Source organism: Rhipicephalus sanguineus, chromosome 1 (assembly GCF_013339695.2).
Source record: "Rhipicephalus sanguineus isolate Rsan-2018 chromosome 1, BIME_Rsan_1.4, whole genome shotgun sequence".
NCBI classification, from domain to species: Eukaryota; Metazoa; Arthropoda; class Arachnida; order Ixodida; family Ixodidae; genus Rhipicephalus; species Rhipicephalus sanguineus.
The window spans coordinates 248338486-248359610 of record NC_051176.1 but is presented as its reverse complement, the minus strand read 5'-3'; the positions used below and the strand labels follow the sequence as shown (position 1 = coordinate 248359610).

Genomic DNA, 21125 nt, shown 5'->3' with positions numbered 1-21125 from the left:
TCAATATGGCAATATTTTAACTTCAATGTTATGGGCCTATGAGCTTGGCTTGCAGCTTCATATTTAAAGTCAAGAATTAGATGAATACCCACAAGCGTAAAAAAGACAGCACTTTAACAGTACCTCATATTACCACAATAACAAAAAATGCTGTTTATGAAACATTTGAAATTAAGAAATTAAGAGGCAGTGAAGCCACCTCACTGCATTAGCTGGTCATCTCGTGTAACTGTCATTTCTTCCTGAACATTGCCGCCATCAGGGGTGGACAAGTACGTGTTTCTGCACACCAAGCTGGCAAACAGTCAAAAGCCCACTATTGGTCATATCATCAAGAAACCCCTCCACATCCCATTGCCACGATGTATATTGGTCATATCATCAAGAAACCCCTTCACATCCCATTGCCACGATGTATAAAAAATAGACATATGCTCAGTTTCGATGAATAGATAGATAGATAGATAAAAAACTTTATTTAGGTCCTGAAGGAGTCCACCCCCGTTTTATAGGGGGAGGATCGCGGGCCGCTCCCACGTAGGGACGGGGAGGCCGAGCCTCACCGCCGCGTTGTGGGCCTTCTGGACATAGTGATAAAAGAAAGAAGGTGCAGCCTTCTCCTCCATCCTGCCACTCAAACTTTTTCTTTTCTTCAACATTCAAAATAAGTGCCACTAGTACGGCACCATCAATGACAGATTGTTTGGAGCAGTGTGCATACCATAATCGAAGGTGCTGGGTGAACATCTGTGAACTTATCCAAGTACGACAGCTTGCTTTCTGATCCAGCAGATGCAGTGAACTGCTGGCCCTTGTGCAGTTGTGCACAAGGGCCAGCAGAATTTGTGCAGTCCCTAATGTAATCAGCAGAAATTGCTGGTCTTGCATGCTAGCAGTCCGAGCTTCCCCAAAGCTGCCAGAAAAGCTGCATTATGGGTAGAGCATTCCAAGAAAAAAAAAAAAACGATTTTTTTTTTATTTGATTACCAAAAACACACTATGAGGAGCAAGACCGTGTAGTGGCAAGTGCGTAAGGAGCACTCGAAGCCATTTAAAAATGGCACAAAAAAACATGCCTCCACACAACAGCAAGGGTTGTTTGCATGTCATTTTCCATCATTGTTTGTGCATGCATGTATTTCTTTATAATAAATAAGGCTAGATCAGTTAAATATATTCATTTCCTGACATTTTCCTAAGTTTTGATAGCAAATTTTCCCACAAGGAATGCTTTTGTAGCATAGTGATTGGTTTATGTTGCGAGTGTTCTGTGCATGTTTTTAAACATAAAAGTTTTTTTCTCACCAAGTTTGAAAATTTTCCAAACTTGATGTACCTTTTCTCTAAAACTATCCAACCAATTGCATGGGAATTTTCTCAGATATACTTAAATGCCTTCCAAGTCGTATGGACATAAACCTTTAAAGAACTGGGCGAGTTATAATTAAGAAAAAAAAACAGATTAACTGGAAAGTCTTACTGCACGTGACTAGTAATGACAATATTATTTTTCATGTGAAATAAATGCAGGAATCTGTCCTTTTCGCTAGGGATTAATGCCACTTCTGTGCGGAATTAGAGTGTGAAATTCCACGGTCATACTGTTCTTGTTTCTAAGAAATGGTACATTTAATTTTACACCCCAGCATAAAAACTGGTACTCAAACAGAAAAAAGTAAGAAAGGCTACAGGGTAAAAATTACACCAAACGAAGGCCATAGCTTTCTTATTGAGAACACAAAATTTCACAATAAAATATGGAACAGTTCCCCAGTTATAAAGCTGAAACCAAGATGACCCATTTACCCTACCATACCTCCTGAAACTTGGAACGTAACAGCACTATCGGGCTCCATTCACATCGCCTTCTCATTCGCCTGCCACGTTTCACTTCTCAGCGGACACCTCAACCGTGCCGTGAGGAAAGGAATGTCTGTGCATGCGGCTTGGGCCACAGTGAACTCTTCTAGAGCACCTATTGTAAGTATAGTTGCTAAGTACCCACTACGAGTCTGCAAGGCTGCACACTTCGTTGATGCCATGGCTGATGATGGCGAATTATGGTTGAGCCCTTTGTAATGGGTGGGAAGCTTTAAACCACCCAGTCATCATGCAATTCACATGGTGAGACACCTGGTGCGATTCTACGCTTTTGACGCACAGTATTACATCTGTTAACGTGACTCGTCACCCGACATGAAGCAGTTTCAAGTGCTGGCGTGGCTTTGCGGTAGAATACTTGACTGCCAACAAAAATGCCTGGGTTTGACTCCGGCTCAAACCCAAATTTTTATTCTTAGCATCCATCAGGATATTTCGCTCATGGACAAACTGATACCAGATTTTCTGCGACACGAGCTCCTTAACACTAGTGCATTAAAATGTAGCCTCCTACTGCACGCTACAGAAACCCACAGGTAGCCAGGAGTGGAAAGAAAAGAAGCGGCCAGACGTCCTTTTGCTTACTTAAATTGAGCACAACCTCGATTATGGTAACATGCCCAGTGTTACAGTTGGTAATGTAATAGCCTTCATATTTGTCAGCTATGAACATGTGCCCCTCACTATGACCAGGTAATTTTCCAAGGCTGTATTTGCAAATACTGTATTACACAATCTCAGCGGCATCACGCACAGCTTAATGTCATCCCCGTTCAGAGCCATGGCTAAATCTCTGGCACATTAAACAATGTTGAGGGTTAGGTATGTATAGCCTGAAGAATTTTTGTGCAACCAGCCTCATGGGGTTCTGGTTGAACGCTGGAGTCAAAGGTGTTCTTTGTTTTCGCACCTTTTTGTCCTCTGCATCTTGATTAATGCCTCCCTTAGAAAATGCCCTTGATCATTTTAAAACCCTAGAGAATGCCCATTCAAGATGTTTGCTGACAATGAGGCACACAGTACAGAAAACTAACAGGTTGCACCGGGTATCTGCTGTGCAGTGTGCCCGAATATTACATGCTTTATTATGCGCAATATTACATGCATTAAGTTTCAGCATTGCTTTCTCAATGCAATCTGGTGCAATTGGTGCAGTACTTCCACCATACACAGCATGCCACGCTGCAGCAGGTTAGCAAGACTTCTTGTAGCAGATGTTGCACAAAGAAATAGGTGTTCTTACCAGCGAGCAAGTGAAATTCGTCCACAGTAGTAGCGCACAAGAAAATTCACGTTTCTTTGAAGTGTTGGCATTTTTTTCAATCCTTGCCACTACTCACTTGTTTTGTCATTCTTGTGCAGCCCATTACCGAGAGCAATTGTTCTTTATTTGGACTGAGCAATTCATGAAAAATGTTTTGTACGTTTATTTCAAACAAACCACATTAGAGGAATGTTAATATGTTGTTTTTTTTTGTTATTTTCCATTTTGTTTCCTTTTCTATATATACTTATATTGTTTTCTTTTCTTTTTTCTTTCATTTGCAGCGCACTACACCGCCTCATGTGCAGGTTAACAACAGCCTTGTGGGAGCATATGGAACATGAAAGCAGCCCCAAGATTCACCGTGTTAAGCCTTCTTATTACCATAGTCCTTGCCTAACTTCCACAGCATTGCATGCCATGTATGAAATAGATTATACAGGACTGCCACTTGCCATTTCTCTTGCTTCAAGACCCTCAGTAAGACATTAACCGCCAGAAAGAAGACTATTCTCACTGTCTTTCAGGTGTTTTCACTTTGCAAGTTATCAGTGAAATTTTTCCCTCAACATACCTAGCCAGCCTCCTTTAAAAAAATGCCGGTGCATCCTCTTTCATAGGGGGCAAATCAGGAGAAAGAGCCTGCTGAGATTTTTATGTGCTTGCCACGCACTACAGAATCGAACTCAATGATTAAGCAAGCCTGTCCTGCTTACGGCAGTCGCATATTCTTGCTACAGCTCAATATGCTAGAACCAACGCTGGCTGCTCTGCACAAACTCTAGCCAAAATAAAATTTTGGAAATAAGGAGAAAAACTAACGGACAGGGCAGGCAGAAAAGAAGTGAAGAGCTAAAGAAAGGGTAAAAAAAAGCTAATGCCAGTCTCTACCATCAGGCCAATCCAGAGATGCCATCTAGAAGCAAAGGCTACGATGCCATGTTGCCTCAGCTGATCAGCCTTGCCAGTCCAAACTTTGCACAGCTTTTTGACATCTCAACTTCATTTCGTCTGGTTACTCATGTCACTCTAGTTTGCAAAGATTAAAGAAAATCTTAGCTTAGAGGAATTAACTTTTAGCTCCAAACTACTGCAACTGTGCCCCTTCCAAGGTACTTCCATCTGCCATCACAACATGTGGTATTCACTGGCATGCCCACGTGAGGAAACCTGGCACACGGTGATTGCCCCTAATGATTTTTCATGCTAGCTCAAGGCAATCCGCCTTTTTCACGATGCCCCGGTGCATGCGCCCTCCCCTAGCGGGAAAGTCGTGAAACGTCTCTTCATCTCGGAGGCTTTGCTTCTGGCCATATCGGTTGTCCCGGCCCCTACCAAAACGGCAGAGGGCAGCACAAGAAAATGGAATAGGCGGATCGCAGGAAGAGGCATTTTCTAAAAAAGCCTGAATCGCATCCTGGTAGATCCCAGACGTAGCTAGGCCCTTTTCATAACAAGAACTTCATCAATGCACATGCATTGAAGTTCATTTTCATTTGACTAAGTTTGGCAAGAACTTTTCACAACAAGAACCCCATCATTGCACAAGCATTGAAGTTCAGCTTCATTTGACACCTACTGGCTGCCCCTGCGATCATTATGTACCCCATGCACGTGCAAGCTTTTGTGGCAGAACCACGCAAGACACTTTTGCTTTTTCTACTAACTAGAGGCCTTCGTAATTGCTAGATGTAGTTGGCCCCATGTCCAACATAACGAGTAGTTCTCCTCTACAATGATTCATATCCTCTTCAGTCATAAATTATGATTTAGTGTTTTTCATGGCCTCTAAATTTATATTTTCCATAAATTATGGTGCAAACACGGCAAAAAAGAAAACTGCAGACATGCAACTGATATTTATATCAGTATAGGACAGTCTTCATAATAACAAAAACTTACTGATCATGCATATATGCTTTTGAGAGGTGATGCACTATATAATGAAATGAACTTTTTTTCCCCCTTTTTCTGCCTGACAACACACTCCCTCATTTTTCTTAGCAGCATAAATGTTATTGGGCAATTCGTGATTCCTATTCGATTTCCTTATGTTGTAGCAATGCTTCCTGCCCATAAGCCTGTCGCCTACCATTTGGCACTAATCATTTCATGAGAAATATCTGTTTAGTTCTGCACAAATTAGCTTTTGATATTTTTTTTTAATAGCAGTATGCCTTGCCAGCATATACAAGTACCACATTTGTGACTCATTATTTACCATCTTTAAGCACAAAGCAACTCCTTCACAGCTCTCATACAAAGTATGCAGAATGCACCACCCCACCCCCACAGGCTTCCTAAATATCAATTTCTGCAATGATAATTTCTGGAGAGCTATGTTGTTCTGTTCAGCAAAAAAAAAAGAAAAAAAAGTTCTGAACCCCACCCAATTATACAAAAGAAAATACAAATACAATACAACATAATCTTGTTACTATCATTTTTCATCCTCTGATACACCACCCTACCATTCCAGTTACACACTGCAATATGTCAATTTTTCCTGTTCCGATTCATACTTTCTCATTTGTTGCGTATGTTAAGTGTTACCTTGTTCTATTCATTGTAGTGCCCCCCCCACTAATGTGATTCCTTCCGCTCCTTTAGGGTACCTAAATAAATAGCCTATCCATGTACTCTTTGCAGAGATTATCAAAATATGTGTTGCAACTGTTTTGTGCTCACCCTCTCCACCATAAGCTAAGCACACATTTCTGTGGACTTCTACCTGCCATGTGTTCAGAGTGCTACGATGCACAGAACATACCTTGCACCTAAAACAATGTCTCAAAATTAGCCTTTTCAAATGTTCTCTTCTACACACTGATGCAAGGAAACCTACACTATCAAAGTTACCAAAATGTCTACTGGTGTACTTCACTGCAACCAATGAAAAGTATCTTGCAGCATCTCATGCAAGTTCATGATGCTTCCCATGAAAACTAAATCACAATGCAGCTGCAAGCAGTGGTCAGGATGTGCAATGAGATGACATGGCTTCCCTCACTTCAGGCATTTCATCATTTTTTCATATGTTCAGACTCACTTTGATGTTGTATACAACATAAATGAAGATAAGGTGCGCAAACACGGCCAGAGAAGAGAACAATACAATACAAACACCTTCTTTTATGATGAACCGTTACCAACTAGCTCAGCTTTATGTCGTTCTTGTATACAACTTATTAAAACGTTGGTAGATCTACATGCTGCATGCCAGGCAGATTTTTTTGGCCCATTGGTGGCTAATCTTGCATAACTTTTGCATGCACCCTCACTTTTCATGAAGTGCCCCTAAAATTATTACTTTGGAAACAAACATCTACACGAGGCTTTCAAGACTACTCCTTAAACCCATTATCATAGTTTTACTACAGTGATACGTGTTCACAAACTCCAACATAAAAGTATCTTACACTAACAACTGTATAGCAGTTGCAAGAGGATATTACCTCTTTGACTGCTCAATTTGCCAGGTACCAATAAATAGCTATACATTTTTTATATCAAGAAACAAACTGAGTGTTATGCTTATGGCTATACAGGTGCTATTCAGTGCCATAAAAGATGAATGCATCCTTCAGAAGGTGATAAACTCATTCATAATCAGTCAACTGTTTTCAATAATAAATTTTTAAATAATTTAAACATAGGTGCAAGTTGAGCCCTTTTCAAAGGTTCACGGTAAGCATGTGCGGAGAAATGCATGTGAATATAAGGATGCCAGTGTGTGTTACTTTCACATTAAAAATCAATATTACTGTGCACTGTTGTGCGCAAAACAGAGACAAAAGGAGGAACCCAGTGACACATTTTGTCTTTGTTTTATGAACAACACACATTCATAATTAAAAACGAACAAGCCCAAGTGAATACCCTATTGAAGCTCATTTCCCTGTAGGCATCTAAAGAATTAGTTTTGAAGCACTGTGCCAATTAGTGGTCACAGTGAGCAAAACCACAAAAAAAATATTAAAAAATACATAAGCATTTCAAGGAGCCACGCGTGATAATAATGATTTCTTAGCCTCCCCTCCACATCAGCCAACATGGCAACCTCTCATAATATGTAACTTAGGACACAAAAATTCATCAGTGAAAGCATTATTTTAAGCTAAGACACCCACAATATGCATCAAACACGTCTCCCATGAGCGGCCCATGAAATCAAACCACCTTCATGCAAGCGAACATCTAAGTGAACCTACTATTAGTTTTACCTAACTACAGCACTAGCTTCGTAGGTATAACAGCACAAACAAGAGACACAAAGACAAGACAGAAAACGGGACAGAGTGCTGACTTCAAGTTGAAGTCAGCACTCTGTCCCATCTTCTGTCTGGTCTTCGTGTCTCTTGTTTGTGCTGTTAAACCTACGAAGTTATGCATCACCAACTAGCCTGCCAATAAACGTTACTACAGCACTAAACATGAGACTAGAAAACTCGCTACAAACTAAGCAATAAAATTTGCATTTCAAATGACTGATTTCAGTGTCTGAAATGTACACGCTATTACAGAATATAACAATTATGGTATGGGGTGCTGAAACAAAACACAAGAAAGGCTTTACCATGCTCCCAACTAGTCAAATCGCAAATTGCAAGTGAAGGTAAATGTTAATAAAGAGCAACGATAAAGGCTAGCTGCTACAGCTTCTAACCTTCCTTCAAAAGTGCAGTTTTGTGTGTGCAGGTAAATTGCAGCTTTCAAAAAATGTCACAAAAGCAGAAATTTGATCTCAAAGCATTGCTTCCTACAAAATACTACACATTGTAGCAGCATTTAAACTCAACAAGGCATACTCCAAGTGCAGGTATAACAAATATATATCTTCAGATACTAGCTTATGCCTTCCAAGGCACAAATGCACTTACCAAAACTTGCCCCTGAATATCAAGGTTTAAAACATTTGCATGCTTCTGATAACTGCTAGAGAACTCGCGCTAAAATAAAAAGCCATTTTTCATTTTGTTGCATGGTTTAACGTACTTCTAGAAAAATGATAACTCGGGATGTGCAACGCAAATGCAATGCTACAGTAAAGGAAGTGTAAATACGCTTTCTCAACAGTAGTACAGCAAAACTCCTCGCAGCTTACGGTCACAAGCAGAGAGAGCGAGCATTGGCAGGAACAGTGCGACAAAATTATCAGCCAATCCGATTACGTTTTATCAGTCGAACTAGCAAAGATTGACGAAGTCCTCGCACTTTCATAGATCTGTTCATACACATATGCGCTGACGGTGCATTACAACTCGTCGGCACCCTTACCGGCTGTTCAACAGCAAGGTATAAGGCTCTGCAAATTAGTGACTGTCAAATGTACAAAGACGACCAGGAGAATACGAACCCGAGCGCGATAGCAAGAAAGTATACGCCACACAAGTGAACAAGATGTGGCGAAAGCCAGCAAACTGCACGTAGACTAACAATCGAGGCCCGATAATGACACTTGAGGGATACGCAAGACACCAGGGCAAAAGCGTTTTACATCACGCTATAGATATATGTATCAAGTATGGCCAAACACTAAAAAAACATCATCATTTCATTTCTTTGCGGTCATGGAGGTGCCAGCGTATGAATGCCAGCTGAGAGCCAAGTTTTTACCGCCACAATGAAAATATGTGAAGTCGTTGATAAAGAGCAGTTAATATCATGCTGCGATTGCTTGAACCTCTTGACTAGAAAACTCGCTCTACTTTGATATACGGGGACAAATTGAAACGAGCAAGACGAGCAACTCAAGCGGCCTAGCTCTGTTCGCTCAACGAGGGTTCATGCAGCAGCTCTAGGATTATTTCGATGCCGCGATCGTAAACCCAAATGCACGGACACAATTTCAATCAGTCGAACAAATAGACCATGCGCCGGCTGGAGCGACTCCAAAGCGAGCAAATATGTCAGGTGTTCCCAGACGTGATCCAGCAGCCAAGCGAAGCGAGCGACGCGAAGCCCTGTCCGGCATTCTTGCTTCCTAGCTGTGCATAAACCGCTGCACGCGTCCACGTCAAGGCACGAGTCGACATATCATTCACAGCGGTCAACCTTTGATTAGTGTTAAGCCTAACGAGAAGATCATTAGCGAGCTTGAGCTCGTTCAGAGCCGACCAGCGTCCGCGGACCTTTCCCGCTTTCGCTCGATACCACGACACTGACAACGAAGACTCCACGGGAGTTCACACTGACATTTCGTCCAAGCGGTCCCGGTCGCCCCTCCTCACCTTTCTCCGGGGCCAAGTGCTCACGATCGGCGAATACTAGACGCAGCTACAGCGCAATTATTTCCATAAATGCGCGAGAACAATGACCACAAGTTTTCTTTGAACGCCATTTTAGGCCCATCTTCAGCTACCCAATTCATGATCACTTTTGCCAAATGAAAATCGGCTCGGACTTGCCCTCCAATTAAACCTAGATACCGAGCAATTTCGACCAATCGAGAGTGCTCGGTCTACACAGGCATAGATAGCGAAACGAGTGGAACACTTACCTTCGTAACGCTAGTGAAACAAACTACATTCGCAGGCGATTTTTGTGAAGTTTGAGTCGCTTTGGTCGCTTACATTGTACATCTTGCTAGGACTAGCACGCCATGTTCCGCCGTCTCTGATTGGTCGACACAGAAATACTATAGAATGATTTTGTTTGCGGAAGTATCGTATTTGAGTTAAAAGCACGATAAACTCACATTTGAAGGCTTGCCGGTCTTAGTTATTGAGAATGACACGCACAAATCCCATAATGAACGCAGGAAACCAGTAAATGACAATTGTCATTTATTGGTGATCGGCCAATGAAAGACAAGCTCACACGACGGTCGCAAGCAAAGAGTTATGTTTTTCTTTCTATCCCCGGCATTGCGGCCAATGAGAGGTCGAAGATTTTCATAAACTCCCGGATGTAATGTGCCCCAAAACACTGCTTCCCAAGAAGAACACTAGGGATCCCTGACGTCGTCGTGATGAGCACGGTGCACCTGGCGTCGAAGGCGGCGCTCTGAAACATAAAGAAGGCCGGCGAGAAAGGCTGCCGTCGACGTTGGATTGTCGTCCATTAGCGGCGTCACATCGCGAAGCCTGGCAGGTCGGAACTGGGCCATTGCGAGCGCTCTCTTGCATTTAAGTGTCGCTGTGATTTGCCAGCTTGTAGGCTTTTTTAAAAAAACCAGCGCCTACCGAGAGGCGAACTTTCAATTTCACAAATTTGCACCGTAGACAGCAGCACTCAAATAAATTTTGCTCTCCCCTGCTGTGTAAGTGTTAGTAAATGATTTTAACATCGCGACAGAGGGAAGAGAAAGAAGTGCTGTGTAGCGCGCTGTGACGTTTGTTTGTTGACAGACAGACAGGCAACGAACTTTATTGGATCCTGAGGAGTTACTGACGGGACCCCCTAATGGGAGCGTTATTTCTTGTTGAGTTTCCTTTTTTTGAGAATATTTGCCAGGGTGCAACAACCAGCCGAAGTGAGGACACTGGTAACTGTTTCCACTCGGAAAATCTATTTCAGATGAATGTGCCGTGTCTCCTAGGGCACAAGTTCGTGTTCAGTTCCTTGGTCGGCGTTATGCTTACATTTTATGTAATGGCTACTAAGATTTTACGTCAAAACTGTGACAGTTCTGTGACATATGTAGCACCGTGTGAAAACCTGCATATTAAAATATAATTACCAAATACCACCCTCAAAACATCAAGTATCCATATCCTGTGGCAAAGAGGTCAAGCGTTTTTCGTTGCATTTCCTGTATAATCGGTTGCTTATCAAAAGTCTTGCATAGCATTAGCATGAACTGATTTCTTGCAGTACACAATTCCTTATATACATGTGTATCTAGAGGTGCTCACACATACACTCATTAAATTGCATTTAACTGGGTCAATGAAATACGAAAGACTTAGAAATGATATTACAACACTTAAGCGGTAGATTTGCTATAACTTTTTGTTCGATAATAATCATCTACAAGTATAGTACTAAATATTGGTACGATACAATAGAACAAACGGCAAAACTTTAAGCTTGGCGTTTTATTACAAAAGCTTGATTAGCTTATCTGTGTTAAAGAAGTTACGTTTGTCCCCACCTTATTCACAAGAGTTGTGGTAGTTGAAATGTGTGAAGATGCAGCAGTATATATACTTAGCTTCTTATTTGCAGGCTCATACAGCAGTCTCGTGGCGACATGCAAGAATCGATATTCTTAGAAAAGTAGTCCCTTTGCCATTGTTGCATTTTGGGCAAAGTATATACTTTTATATTTACTGAATGAGGCTTAAGAATGCCGGGAGTGGGATGCCTTTTAGTTATGAAGTTCCTGGCTGTGTAGAAAAAAAAAACGACCACAAATGTCAAAACTTCGTTCCCCTATCAGAAGGTCCTGGTTAAGGGTGAAAATCCACAAATAGGAAGGTACATGCCAAAACGTCATTATTTTAGTCGGAAGTCATTATTGAACAAAATACATTAATCAATTTCTACCTTAATACGTACACTGCAACATTTACAGCCACACTGAGAAGATTACTGTTGTGCTAAGCCTTTGCACATGTTTTCAGGTACATTTTGTTACTAGTGTTTTAAATAGTCCCTTACACATCATTGTAAGGCTATTCTAGTGCTAAGGGTACTTATATCAGTGCTAGGGCCCAGCACAAACATTTAAGTTTCCATTAGTCCTCATTGAACGAAGTTCTCTAGAAGCAACAATGAGAAAGCAGTGTAGCATAAAGTATGCTGGATACACCATTGTAGTTCCAGAAGGTGTCCCTCCAACATAGTGGCTGTGCGCAGTCTCGCTGAGGTCAAAAATGATGGAACACATGAATAGTTGGATACACTTTTATTAATATGTACAGTACCATCTGTATTAATGTACAAAACAACACCTCACTGCGACTAACAGATTTCCAACTTGCAACCACTTGCGCCCTTGTTTGTTGACATCAGGTCCAGATGTCACAGCACAGAAAGCAACACAGCTACTTCCCATATGTGTACAAAGGTAATGTGAAACCAGCCACATTACACAATGAGCAAATGGGAATTGAAATACAAACTGGTGGGCCACATGGAGAGTCAAAGGTGTTGAAAAAAAGAATAAGGGCTAGCACTTCAGAATTGCACAGAATGTTGGCTTGCGCTCTTACACTTTTGCAGTAGGAATGATTCCAATTGCACTGAGATCGAAGTAACATTCTGACTAGGAACACTGAACTCTCCAAAGTTTGGGGGGGGCAGCAATGAGGCAAGATTTACCAGGAACTGAGTTTAAGCAGACTCACTTGGCATGCAAAACTCTATAGTAGAGGCTGCCCTAAAATAGCGTATAAATTCAGAGTGCTCACCATACATTCTCATCAGTTGCACAATACTGTGGCTCATCTGCAAGCTTGCTTCATGTGTGTCGGTATGTATGTGAAGTGAAAACAAGTACGCATGTGCAACACGAACTAGGCAGTAGCGGGCATGCGCAAAGCTCGTTTCAATAAGCATGCTCCATTTACACCAACAAAAATTACATTGTTTTATTCCCATTTCACAAGAATGTGTCTTCTGCCTTTAGTGATCAACAAATGACCTGCCTTCCTCATGTAGTGTGGACACTAGAAACGTAGTCATTAAAAGATCTACATCTCCAAATACCATACAAAGATCCGACCATTATAAAAGTCCATTCAGAAGCGATAAATGCAGTACAAGCAGTTTGTAGGGCTATGTTCCATGCACTGGTAATATTGCAGGCCAGTATGCCTCGTCAGATATCAAACACAGCACTCGGAGAACAAAATTTTCCCCGCACACCATCCTCTGTCCTTGCACCTTACAGAAACTCTCATATATGAGGTTCTTGCAGTCTTTGGCACTCGTCAAAATCAAACTTGTCAAAAGAATGACCACTCCTTTCTGCAAGTGGCAGCATCTGTGCAACCATGTCATAACAATGCTTTTGCAGCCTTGTTCTGCTGAACAAAGTAAACAAGTCCCTGTTCAGTCCAGCTAATGAATGTCAGATAAATGACCAGATATTGCATCAATCACCAAATAGCCACCGGCAGCCATACTATGGAGCTCGGACATAAAATCGTTCCAGTCATAAGTAAAAATCAAGCAATTCACTGCATGTGCACGAAGCAATACAAAGTTCTAGAACAAATTTCATGCAAGTGTTTGAGAGTGCTTCAAAGATGCATGTGCATGTTCAGGGCCTTGCACACTGATCACAAGTATTTAATCTCTTACTTAAAAAGGGACACTTGAGGCTGTTGCATGCCAATATTTGAAGTTGTACGTAGTCCGCATTCCTTGCACCGAAAGTCTGATAGCCTAGCACCAAACAATGCCAAAAAATTATTGTGGGTATGTCTAGTTATCAGGAGTTCAGCCAAGAAAAAGCCAAGAGAGCTGAAGGTCCTTTACAGTTAAAATTTTATAACCTACACTTCACATGGCTTTTTTTTTTGCTGCAATGCAGATCCTTGAATAAAATAATGCACATTTTAAAAAATCAGGCAATGCATCTTTCACAGAGATGCCAAGTACAGCACATTCTAATTTCCCATTCGCTTATCACAATTACCACTGGAGTATTCCACAGTAGTTAAAATCTTGTTTGAAGTACCGAAATATTTTGTTAATAGTTTGTCTTGAAACTTGGGACCAAAAGCAATCTGTGCACTTAGTTTATAACAGCTAAGGTCATGTTGAAAACGAGAGGCCATTTGAAAGTACAACTAGCCTATTACACGACTGTGGGTAAAAAGTAACAGAAGAAATTAAAAAACCTCTTGAATAGCCACGCTGTTCTCTACTTCATACCTGTAGCTTTCAACTTTTTCTTTCTTAATTTTGCAGATTTAAGTTTTCTACGTTAATATTTTATGCCAAGGGCACATTTTCACCTAAAAAGAAGTAGGGCTTGGACATGATACTTGCGCCTAATTTTCATCGACATTAAAAGCACCGGCAAAAAAAGTGAACTTGTGCCATACATGCTAGTGAAATAAACATAATGCAACATTAACCGAAAAGCTTCATATTCACTTACCTAAGAAGATGTTTATATAAGTTGTGTCATCTAGTAATCAATGTTATTGCAAAATATCCTGCAGGTTGTAATGGACCATGCTTCTACCAAACATTTGCAAACTTGGTTCTACTGCCAACAGTAAATTCACTACTGCTCTGAAAGCGCAAATGAAAAACAAGCCTGGCTGTACACTGATGGTCACCTAAGCATTTAAGAGAATGACAAGAGTGCCACGTATCATCTTCCTGTTGCATATAGTGTCAAGTTTGTCAACCAATGCAGCCAAACTGACAAACAGCATTGTTGTCTCAGTGTGGTTCTTACTTTGAGAATGAATTGATGGTGGACCGAAGCTACAAGATAATTAAAGCATAAACATAGCATTTAAACTCCCTTGCTGGATAAAATCTTCCATTAACTTAGTACACAGACGATCAAGCTGCATTTGAGGAGTTAGTGCGAGTGCAACTCTTTTACATCAAACCACAGCAACATGGAAATAGACATCCGAGTATATGATAAACATGGTTCCACTGAATTGCCTACAATAAAGTGCAAATACTGCATTGAAGTGTGTGTGATGGCTTGAACATTGCAGAAACGTACCGAGCAGTCTCTCAAATCACCAATGCATGTCTCTTGACAATGCTTGCTTTGTGACTAAGTGCATAAAATATTAAAGCAGAACCTATGAGGTGCTGAGCAGTGTTTGGCTGTGCTGCATAAAACAGAAGACACAAGGCTACAAGCTCTACTGTTCGGATAAAACTGATAAGAAGACCACAAAACCACAAATATGATAGAAGTGATTCCTCAGAGTTCTTCAGTACTAAAACAGCTGGCCACTGGTAACAAAAATAGATGCTTCACTACACAGAGTGCAAGAATAATTCATTCTGTCTTAATTCGTTTAATCATAATGTCAAGCTTATCTGATGTGAAGGTCGATGTATATCTTAAAGTGTTACTAAGATATCTTGAGAAAACATGGCTTATTTGCAAAATATATACATTGTGTAATCAATGTCAACTTGCTGATCTGCGCATTGCCACCCAAGATTTTATTCAGTCGTGCTATGCTTCCCCATAAATATGTCCATTAAAGACATCGACTGAAAGAAAATGTCACAGGAAATGCAGTTGGTTGAGCCAATGTGGCAATTATTGGCACAAAATTCATGCTTTGTCTCCTTACCCTGTTTGCAACTGCATTTGGGGATTATGCTGCAGCTGTAAGAAAACTGCGACGCATATATATTCTTTTCGTATTAGTGAACAACATGGGGTTCACGGGTCACCCTGTTTTGTGTGCACGCTATTATATGTATATATGTAGTATGTGCGTGTATGTGTGTGTTTGTGAAGAGGTAAACATGAGGAGACTAACAATAGTAAAAACTCTACTGCTAAGATACAAAGTCAATGCAGTGCACTGAGCCTACTGCAGCAAACTTCAGCATTATACAAATTTCAATGACCTTGGTTTCATTAGAAGCACACCATTATATTTTAAGAAGTGCTGCAACATCAGTGTGCTCTGCTTTTGCAAGTGCAAGCGTAATGTGTCTGCCGCTCAATAGTAGGCTTCCAAGATGCAACTTGAGCACGTCCAGGAAGGGACAACCCAGGTTACCTCTTAGCCTGCATAACAACCACCTTCAGGTCATTGGCCAAGTGTGACACGTCAACAATACTGTCCACCATTTCCTGCACAGCTGCCACTGATGGGAACTGCAAGGCTGCTTTCTTAGTGCTATTGATGAGCATCTTCAAAGCTTCACACAGGTTACTTGAGCACTGCAAAACTTTGTTCTTAATGTCTACATTCACAATATTCCGGTACACTGTGTCCCCCATGTACACAAGCTTATGAGCACTGATCACGACAAATTTACTGTGCCCAATGAACACCTTTGGAGGCTGGTTGTTCTCAATGGTAGCCAAGAAGGCATCAATGGCATTAGTCAGAAATAGAATGTGGGTGTCAATCTGGGCACCATAAAAGTTGAGGATCTGAAGGTCATTTTGGTCCAATCCAGGCATGCTGGACAGAGCTTGCGGTTCTTGCACGATGCCTTCAACAATGAGCTGCGACTGCTGCAACAATTTGTCAAAAGACTGGCTCAACTCAGCTGGCAGTGCTGCCTTGATCTCCTCATTCTCGCGCTCGACCGATGCCTTGGATTCAAGGTTCACATAGTCGTAATCGCTGGCCCACTGGTCATCCTCTTTTCTTGGCGGCACCGGTAAAGGCCTCTCTTGCGAAGTCCTCCCAGACTCACTGATGAGAGGAGACTTCTTGAAGATAAGCGTCGAGTTCCCTTGAATAGTTGATGCCACTTGCTGGATATCCTCTGTCAGCCCCCGAGCACATGCGATCAGCTGGTCTAGCTCATCAGGGCCAGCTTCACGAGACATACAGAGCTGCCAGCCTTTGTCGTCCAAGGCTTGGGTAGTTGCCACCACCACCTGATGTGAGTCCAGCAATGGCTTTGTCAATCGGGCCAACTTTTGGTAAAGTTTCCGGTCCTCCACATGCGATGCATTGGCAAGGGCACCTTGGGCAAAGTTTAAAAACTCTTTCAAAGAAGTTCGTAGCTTGTGGCAGCTTGTTTTAATGTCATAGAGTCGACTCTCTGCGGTGACACTTTCCTGTCGCTTCAGTGTGGAGTGAGTAAGTGAAAACAGCTTCCCAATTGCACTTGTCAACTCTTGCTGGACCTTTACCAGAACCTCAAGAGCTGCATCACGCTCTAGGTGGAGCTCTTTAAGGTCTCCAACAGTCTCATAATCGCGCGAACTACGTGAGTCACTACTAGATGAGGAATGTCGCCTGGAAGCATCCGTTTCGTCCATCATTGGCTGTGGCAATGGAGCATCACGTGTTACCTGCAGCGTAACATAGAACAAAGAAGCGTGCACAATGTTGAGCTACTAGCATTGCCACATAGACAGATCCAGGTCATAGCTACTGTAAAAATGTAAGAAATAAAGAAGCCATGCCTTGTCTTACAAACTGCTTACCTTCAATCCCGTAAGCATGCTATGGCATACTTGCCTCTATGCCCAACACAATATGCTTTCTATAAAGCTAGTCAGAAGTATATTCAGAAGTGAACTTCTTTAAAATTTTAACCTTCATGAAACAAAAGCAGTGAATTTTGAGAGTGAATGAGGGTTTCTCTGCTTCTGCTTGGTTGACCAAACCAGCAAAATACAGTAGACTCATTAAACGGAACCTGAAGGGACCAGGAAAATATGTTCCATTTACTGAGAGATGAACAAGGGTGCAAGTACAAGTACGAAACCAGTCATATCATAGGCGGTTGTTCCATTTAAGCAGCAGTTCCGTTTAGGATATTTCCGTTTCTCGAGAGTCTACTATATACATATCTTCCATAACAGTGCATAAAGCCATGTATGCATATAAAAAAAAAGCAACTCAAGCTTGTGTACAGTCTAACCCACTGCTTATAGGAAAACCCATACGTGCGGTTCTCACTATTCCCAACGAAAATAGTCTCGCTGCGATAACCGCAGCTCATGAGATGAATTTTTGTGAGCGTGGCAACAGAGGCAGCGGAAGTTGTACAGGCTGCCCAACAAATAACCCTGTGTGCATTATGATGGTGGTCTCGCTGCAAGTGCTGCCTGAAGCTGCATCATTACACTACACAGGTGTACGGAAGGGTGCTAGTGCCATCAACAAGTAATCTGCGCTGTAAAGCCAAACAATTGCACACTTGCCAGGAGAAAGAATTCGGACCTTCTCGACACTCGTGTGTTTCCTTGAATAGTGGACTGCACTGCAAATATCATGGTGAACCTACAAGTCTCAACAACTGCTTATGCATAATTGATGCAAACATATAGTCTTTGTAGTGAATCTGTAATCAGCCCATTGGACATGCTGTATTGAGTGATAAATGTATATTAAAAAATCCTTTCTATGAAAGCTAACAGGTGTCCCTCAATATAATTAATGTAAATAATAATATAATTAATCAAAGACAAACAAATTTCAATAACTTTGTAATAATAATAAATATTGAGGTTTTACGTCTCAAAACCACAATATGATTATGAGAGAAACCATAGTGGAGAGCTTCGGAAATTTCGACCACCTGGGGTTCTTTAACGTGCATCTAAATCTAAGCACACAAGCAAGCCCCTAGAGTTCTGTCTCCATCAAAATTCGGCCACAGCAGCCAGGATTTAATACCAGGACCTTCAGGTCAGCAGTCAAGCACCATAAGCACTAGACCACTGCGGCAGGTTGAATTTCGGTAACTTGTAATAATTGTGAAGCAGTTCCACTGATCTAAGCTGCCTTGCAATGTAGTATGTTCTCAACAACATTTTCTCAATGAATGTTGTACAAAGCATATGCAGTCAATTGGAATTTTGTATCTAAAGAGCATTTGTCCAACAGACACCACTGTCAAATAAATATAAATGATGTTACAAGTAATACAATGGAACAATGGTACTAGGTGGAACAATAGTACAATCGGGAACAACGGTCATAACCTACACACAACTGATGAAATATTTCTGGACAATTCTAAAGGAACTCTTTAAAATGCCTACACAATATATTTCTCTGGAAAAGAAAGTTCCATAAGTATTTTCTATTGCAGTTTTAAGCCAATAAGTAGAGCTGTGCGAATAGCAAAATTTTGGGTGCGAAGCGAATTCGAATATTGAAGTGTGAGTGTGAATCGAATCGAATATTTTTTTAATATTTCTCAAATATTTCTAGAATATTTTTCGAGTACTTCGAAGCGAAACTGCAGAAAAAAAAAGTTAGAGAGCATTCCTAAGCATATTCTTATGAGATAGCAACATGAAAGTGTTTCTTTTCGCTAGGTTGATGAAGCACTGGCGGGGTGGTGTTTCATAGTTGTCTTATCAAAAATGAGGCAATGTAGAGGCCGAATTGTATTTATGTACATGATTTGGTGCAACCAAAGTGTTGCCGACAACACTTTACACGTGATAGGCATAGATGCCATTTCCTCAGCCTCTCCTCCTCTTTCAACCTCTGTGGAAGCCCAACTGATGTGGCGGAGAAGGGTGTGCTCCCTTCAAGTCCGGAGTTTCAAATCTGCCTCGTAGACGTCGATATTCAAGAACATCTGAAATTTTGGATGCTAAAAATCTTCGGCTTCCGATTTTTCGGACTTCCTGCCCAAATTTCAGGTCCAAAACAGCATTAACTGAGCCCCCACCTCTGCCACATCTTTCATCTCCATGTTGGAACCAGCGTTGTCTTCAGTTAATACATTTGCGACCGTAGCAGAGCTTGAAAGGCCGCTTTGCCGGTTGTTATGAGGTGAAGCATACTGAAAATCTAGGGACCACTTCCAATCGGGCGTTGACTGTGTCTTCACAAAGTTCGACCGTAACGGAGCTTGAAAGGCAGCTTTGCCGCAATACCGGGGTGTGATGAGGTGAAGCATATTGAAAATCTAGGGACCACTTCCAATCAGACGTCTCTTGGCAAAGTTCGACCGTAACGGAGCTTGAAAGGCAGCTTTGCCGCAATACGACAACGTAATGAGGTGAAGCATATTGAAAATTTGAAGGGGTCACTCTCAATCGAGCGTTGACTGTATTTGTTTTTGGGAAGTTCGAATAGTAAAATTCCAGTGCGAATCGAATCGAATAGGAAACACTATTCGAAAAATATTCGAAATTTCGAATATTCGCACACCCCTACCAATAAGCCTAACAATACCAACTGGTGCCTCATGACAGTAAGTAAAAGATGGGGCAAAAGAAAAAGCTGAAAAACGCATAATGAACTTAAATAACCAGAATCGGCCCTCTTTATACAGACTACAAGTGATAGTAATGTGATTAAAGTAGAGCTGTGCGAATAGCAAAATTTTGGGTGCGAAGCGAATTCGAATATTGAAGTGTGAGTGCGAATCGAATCAAATATTTTTCGAATATTTCTAGAATATTTTTCGAATACTTCGAAGCGAAATTGCAGAAAAAAAGTTAGAGAGGATTCCTAAGCATATTCTTATGAGATAGCAGCATGAAAGAGTTTCTTTTCGCTAGGTTGATGAAGCACTGGCGGGGTGGTGTTTCATAGTTGTCTTATCAAGAATGAGGCAGTGTAGAGGCCGAATTGTATTTATGTACATGATTTGGTGCAACCAAAGTGTTGCCGACAACACTTTACACGTGATAGGCAAAGATGCCATTTCCTCAGCATCTCCTCCTCTTTCAACTTCTGTGGAAGCCCAACTGATGTGGCGGACAAGGGTGTGCTCCCTTCAAGTCCGGAGTTCCAAATCTGCCTCGTAGACATCGATATATAAGAACATCTGAAATTTTGGATGCTAAAAAGCTTCGGCTTCCGATTTTTCGGACTTCCTGTCCAAATTTCAGGTCCAAAACAGCTATAATTTAGCCCCCGCCTCTGCCACATCTTTCATCTCCATGTTGGAACCAGCGTTTTCTTGAGTTAATATATTTGCGACTGTAGCGGAGCTTGAAAGGCAGCTTTGCCGCAATACGGGGGTGTGATGAGGTGAAGCATATTGAAAATCTAGAGACCACTTTCAATCGGACGTTGACTGTGTCTTGGCAAAGTTCGACCGTAACGGAGCTTGAAAGGCAGCATTGCCGCAATACCGGGGTGTGAAGAGGTGCAGCATATTGAAAATCTAGGGACCACTTCCAATCGGACGTTGACTGTCTCTTGGCAAAGTTCGACCGTAACGGAGTTGGAAAGGCACAGGGGTGAGACAGCTGCGCATATTGCGCATTTTTTATACGATTCCGTTTTCCTGCGCCAAGCTGCTCCAAAAGCATAAAAATTGCAAAAATTGCGCCGAACTGCGCCGAAACGGCCCCACAATCAAGAATTTTCAAGCCCGCGTCACTTTCAGCGTGGGAAAACGTAACTTTAGAAGCAGCGCCAGGGAT

At 41.6% G+C, this 21125-nt stretch overlaps 2 protein-coding genes across 6 annotated transcripts in view; both read right to left on the bottom strand.

The window, feature by feature from the left end:
• LOC119376795 (chromodomain-helicase-DNA-binding protein 8) overlaps positions 1-9794 on the bottom strand; it is a 178252-nt gene extending 168458 nt beyond the window's left edge. For all 4 annotated transcript variants that reach the window (XM_037646517.2, XM_037646514.2, XM_037646526.2 and 1 more), the window contains exon 1: positions 9645-9794. The gene's annotated coding sequence lies outside the window, so the exon portion shown is untranslated. The remainder of the gene's footprint in view (positions 1-9644) is intronic.
• Positions 9795-11981: 2187 nt separating this feature from the next.
• Positions 11982-21125, bottom strand: part of LOC119376769 (breast cancer anti-estrogen resistance protein 1) — a 62922-nt gene continuing 53778 nt past the window's right edge. For both annotated transcript variants that reach the window (XM_037646496.2, XM_049411085.1), the window contains exon 7: positions 11982-17072. In XM_037646496.2, coding sequence (XP_037502424.1) covers positions 15813-17072 — 1260 coding nt within the window. In that variant the 3' untranslated portion in view covers positions 11982-15812. The remainder of the gene's footprint in view (positions 17073-21125) is intronic.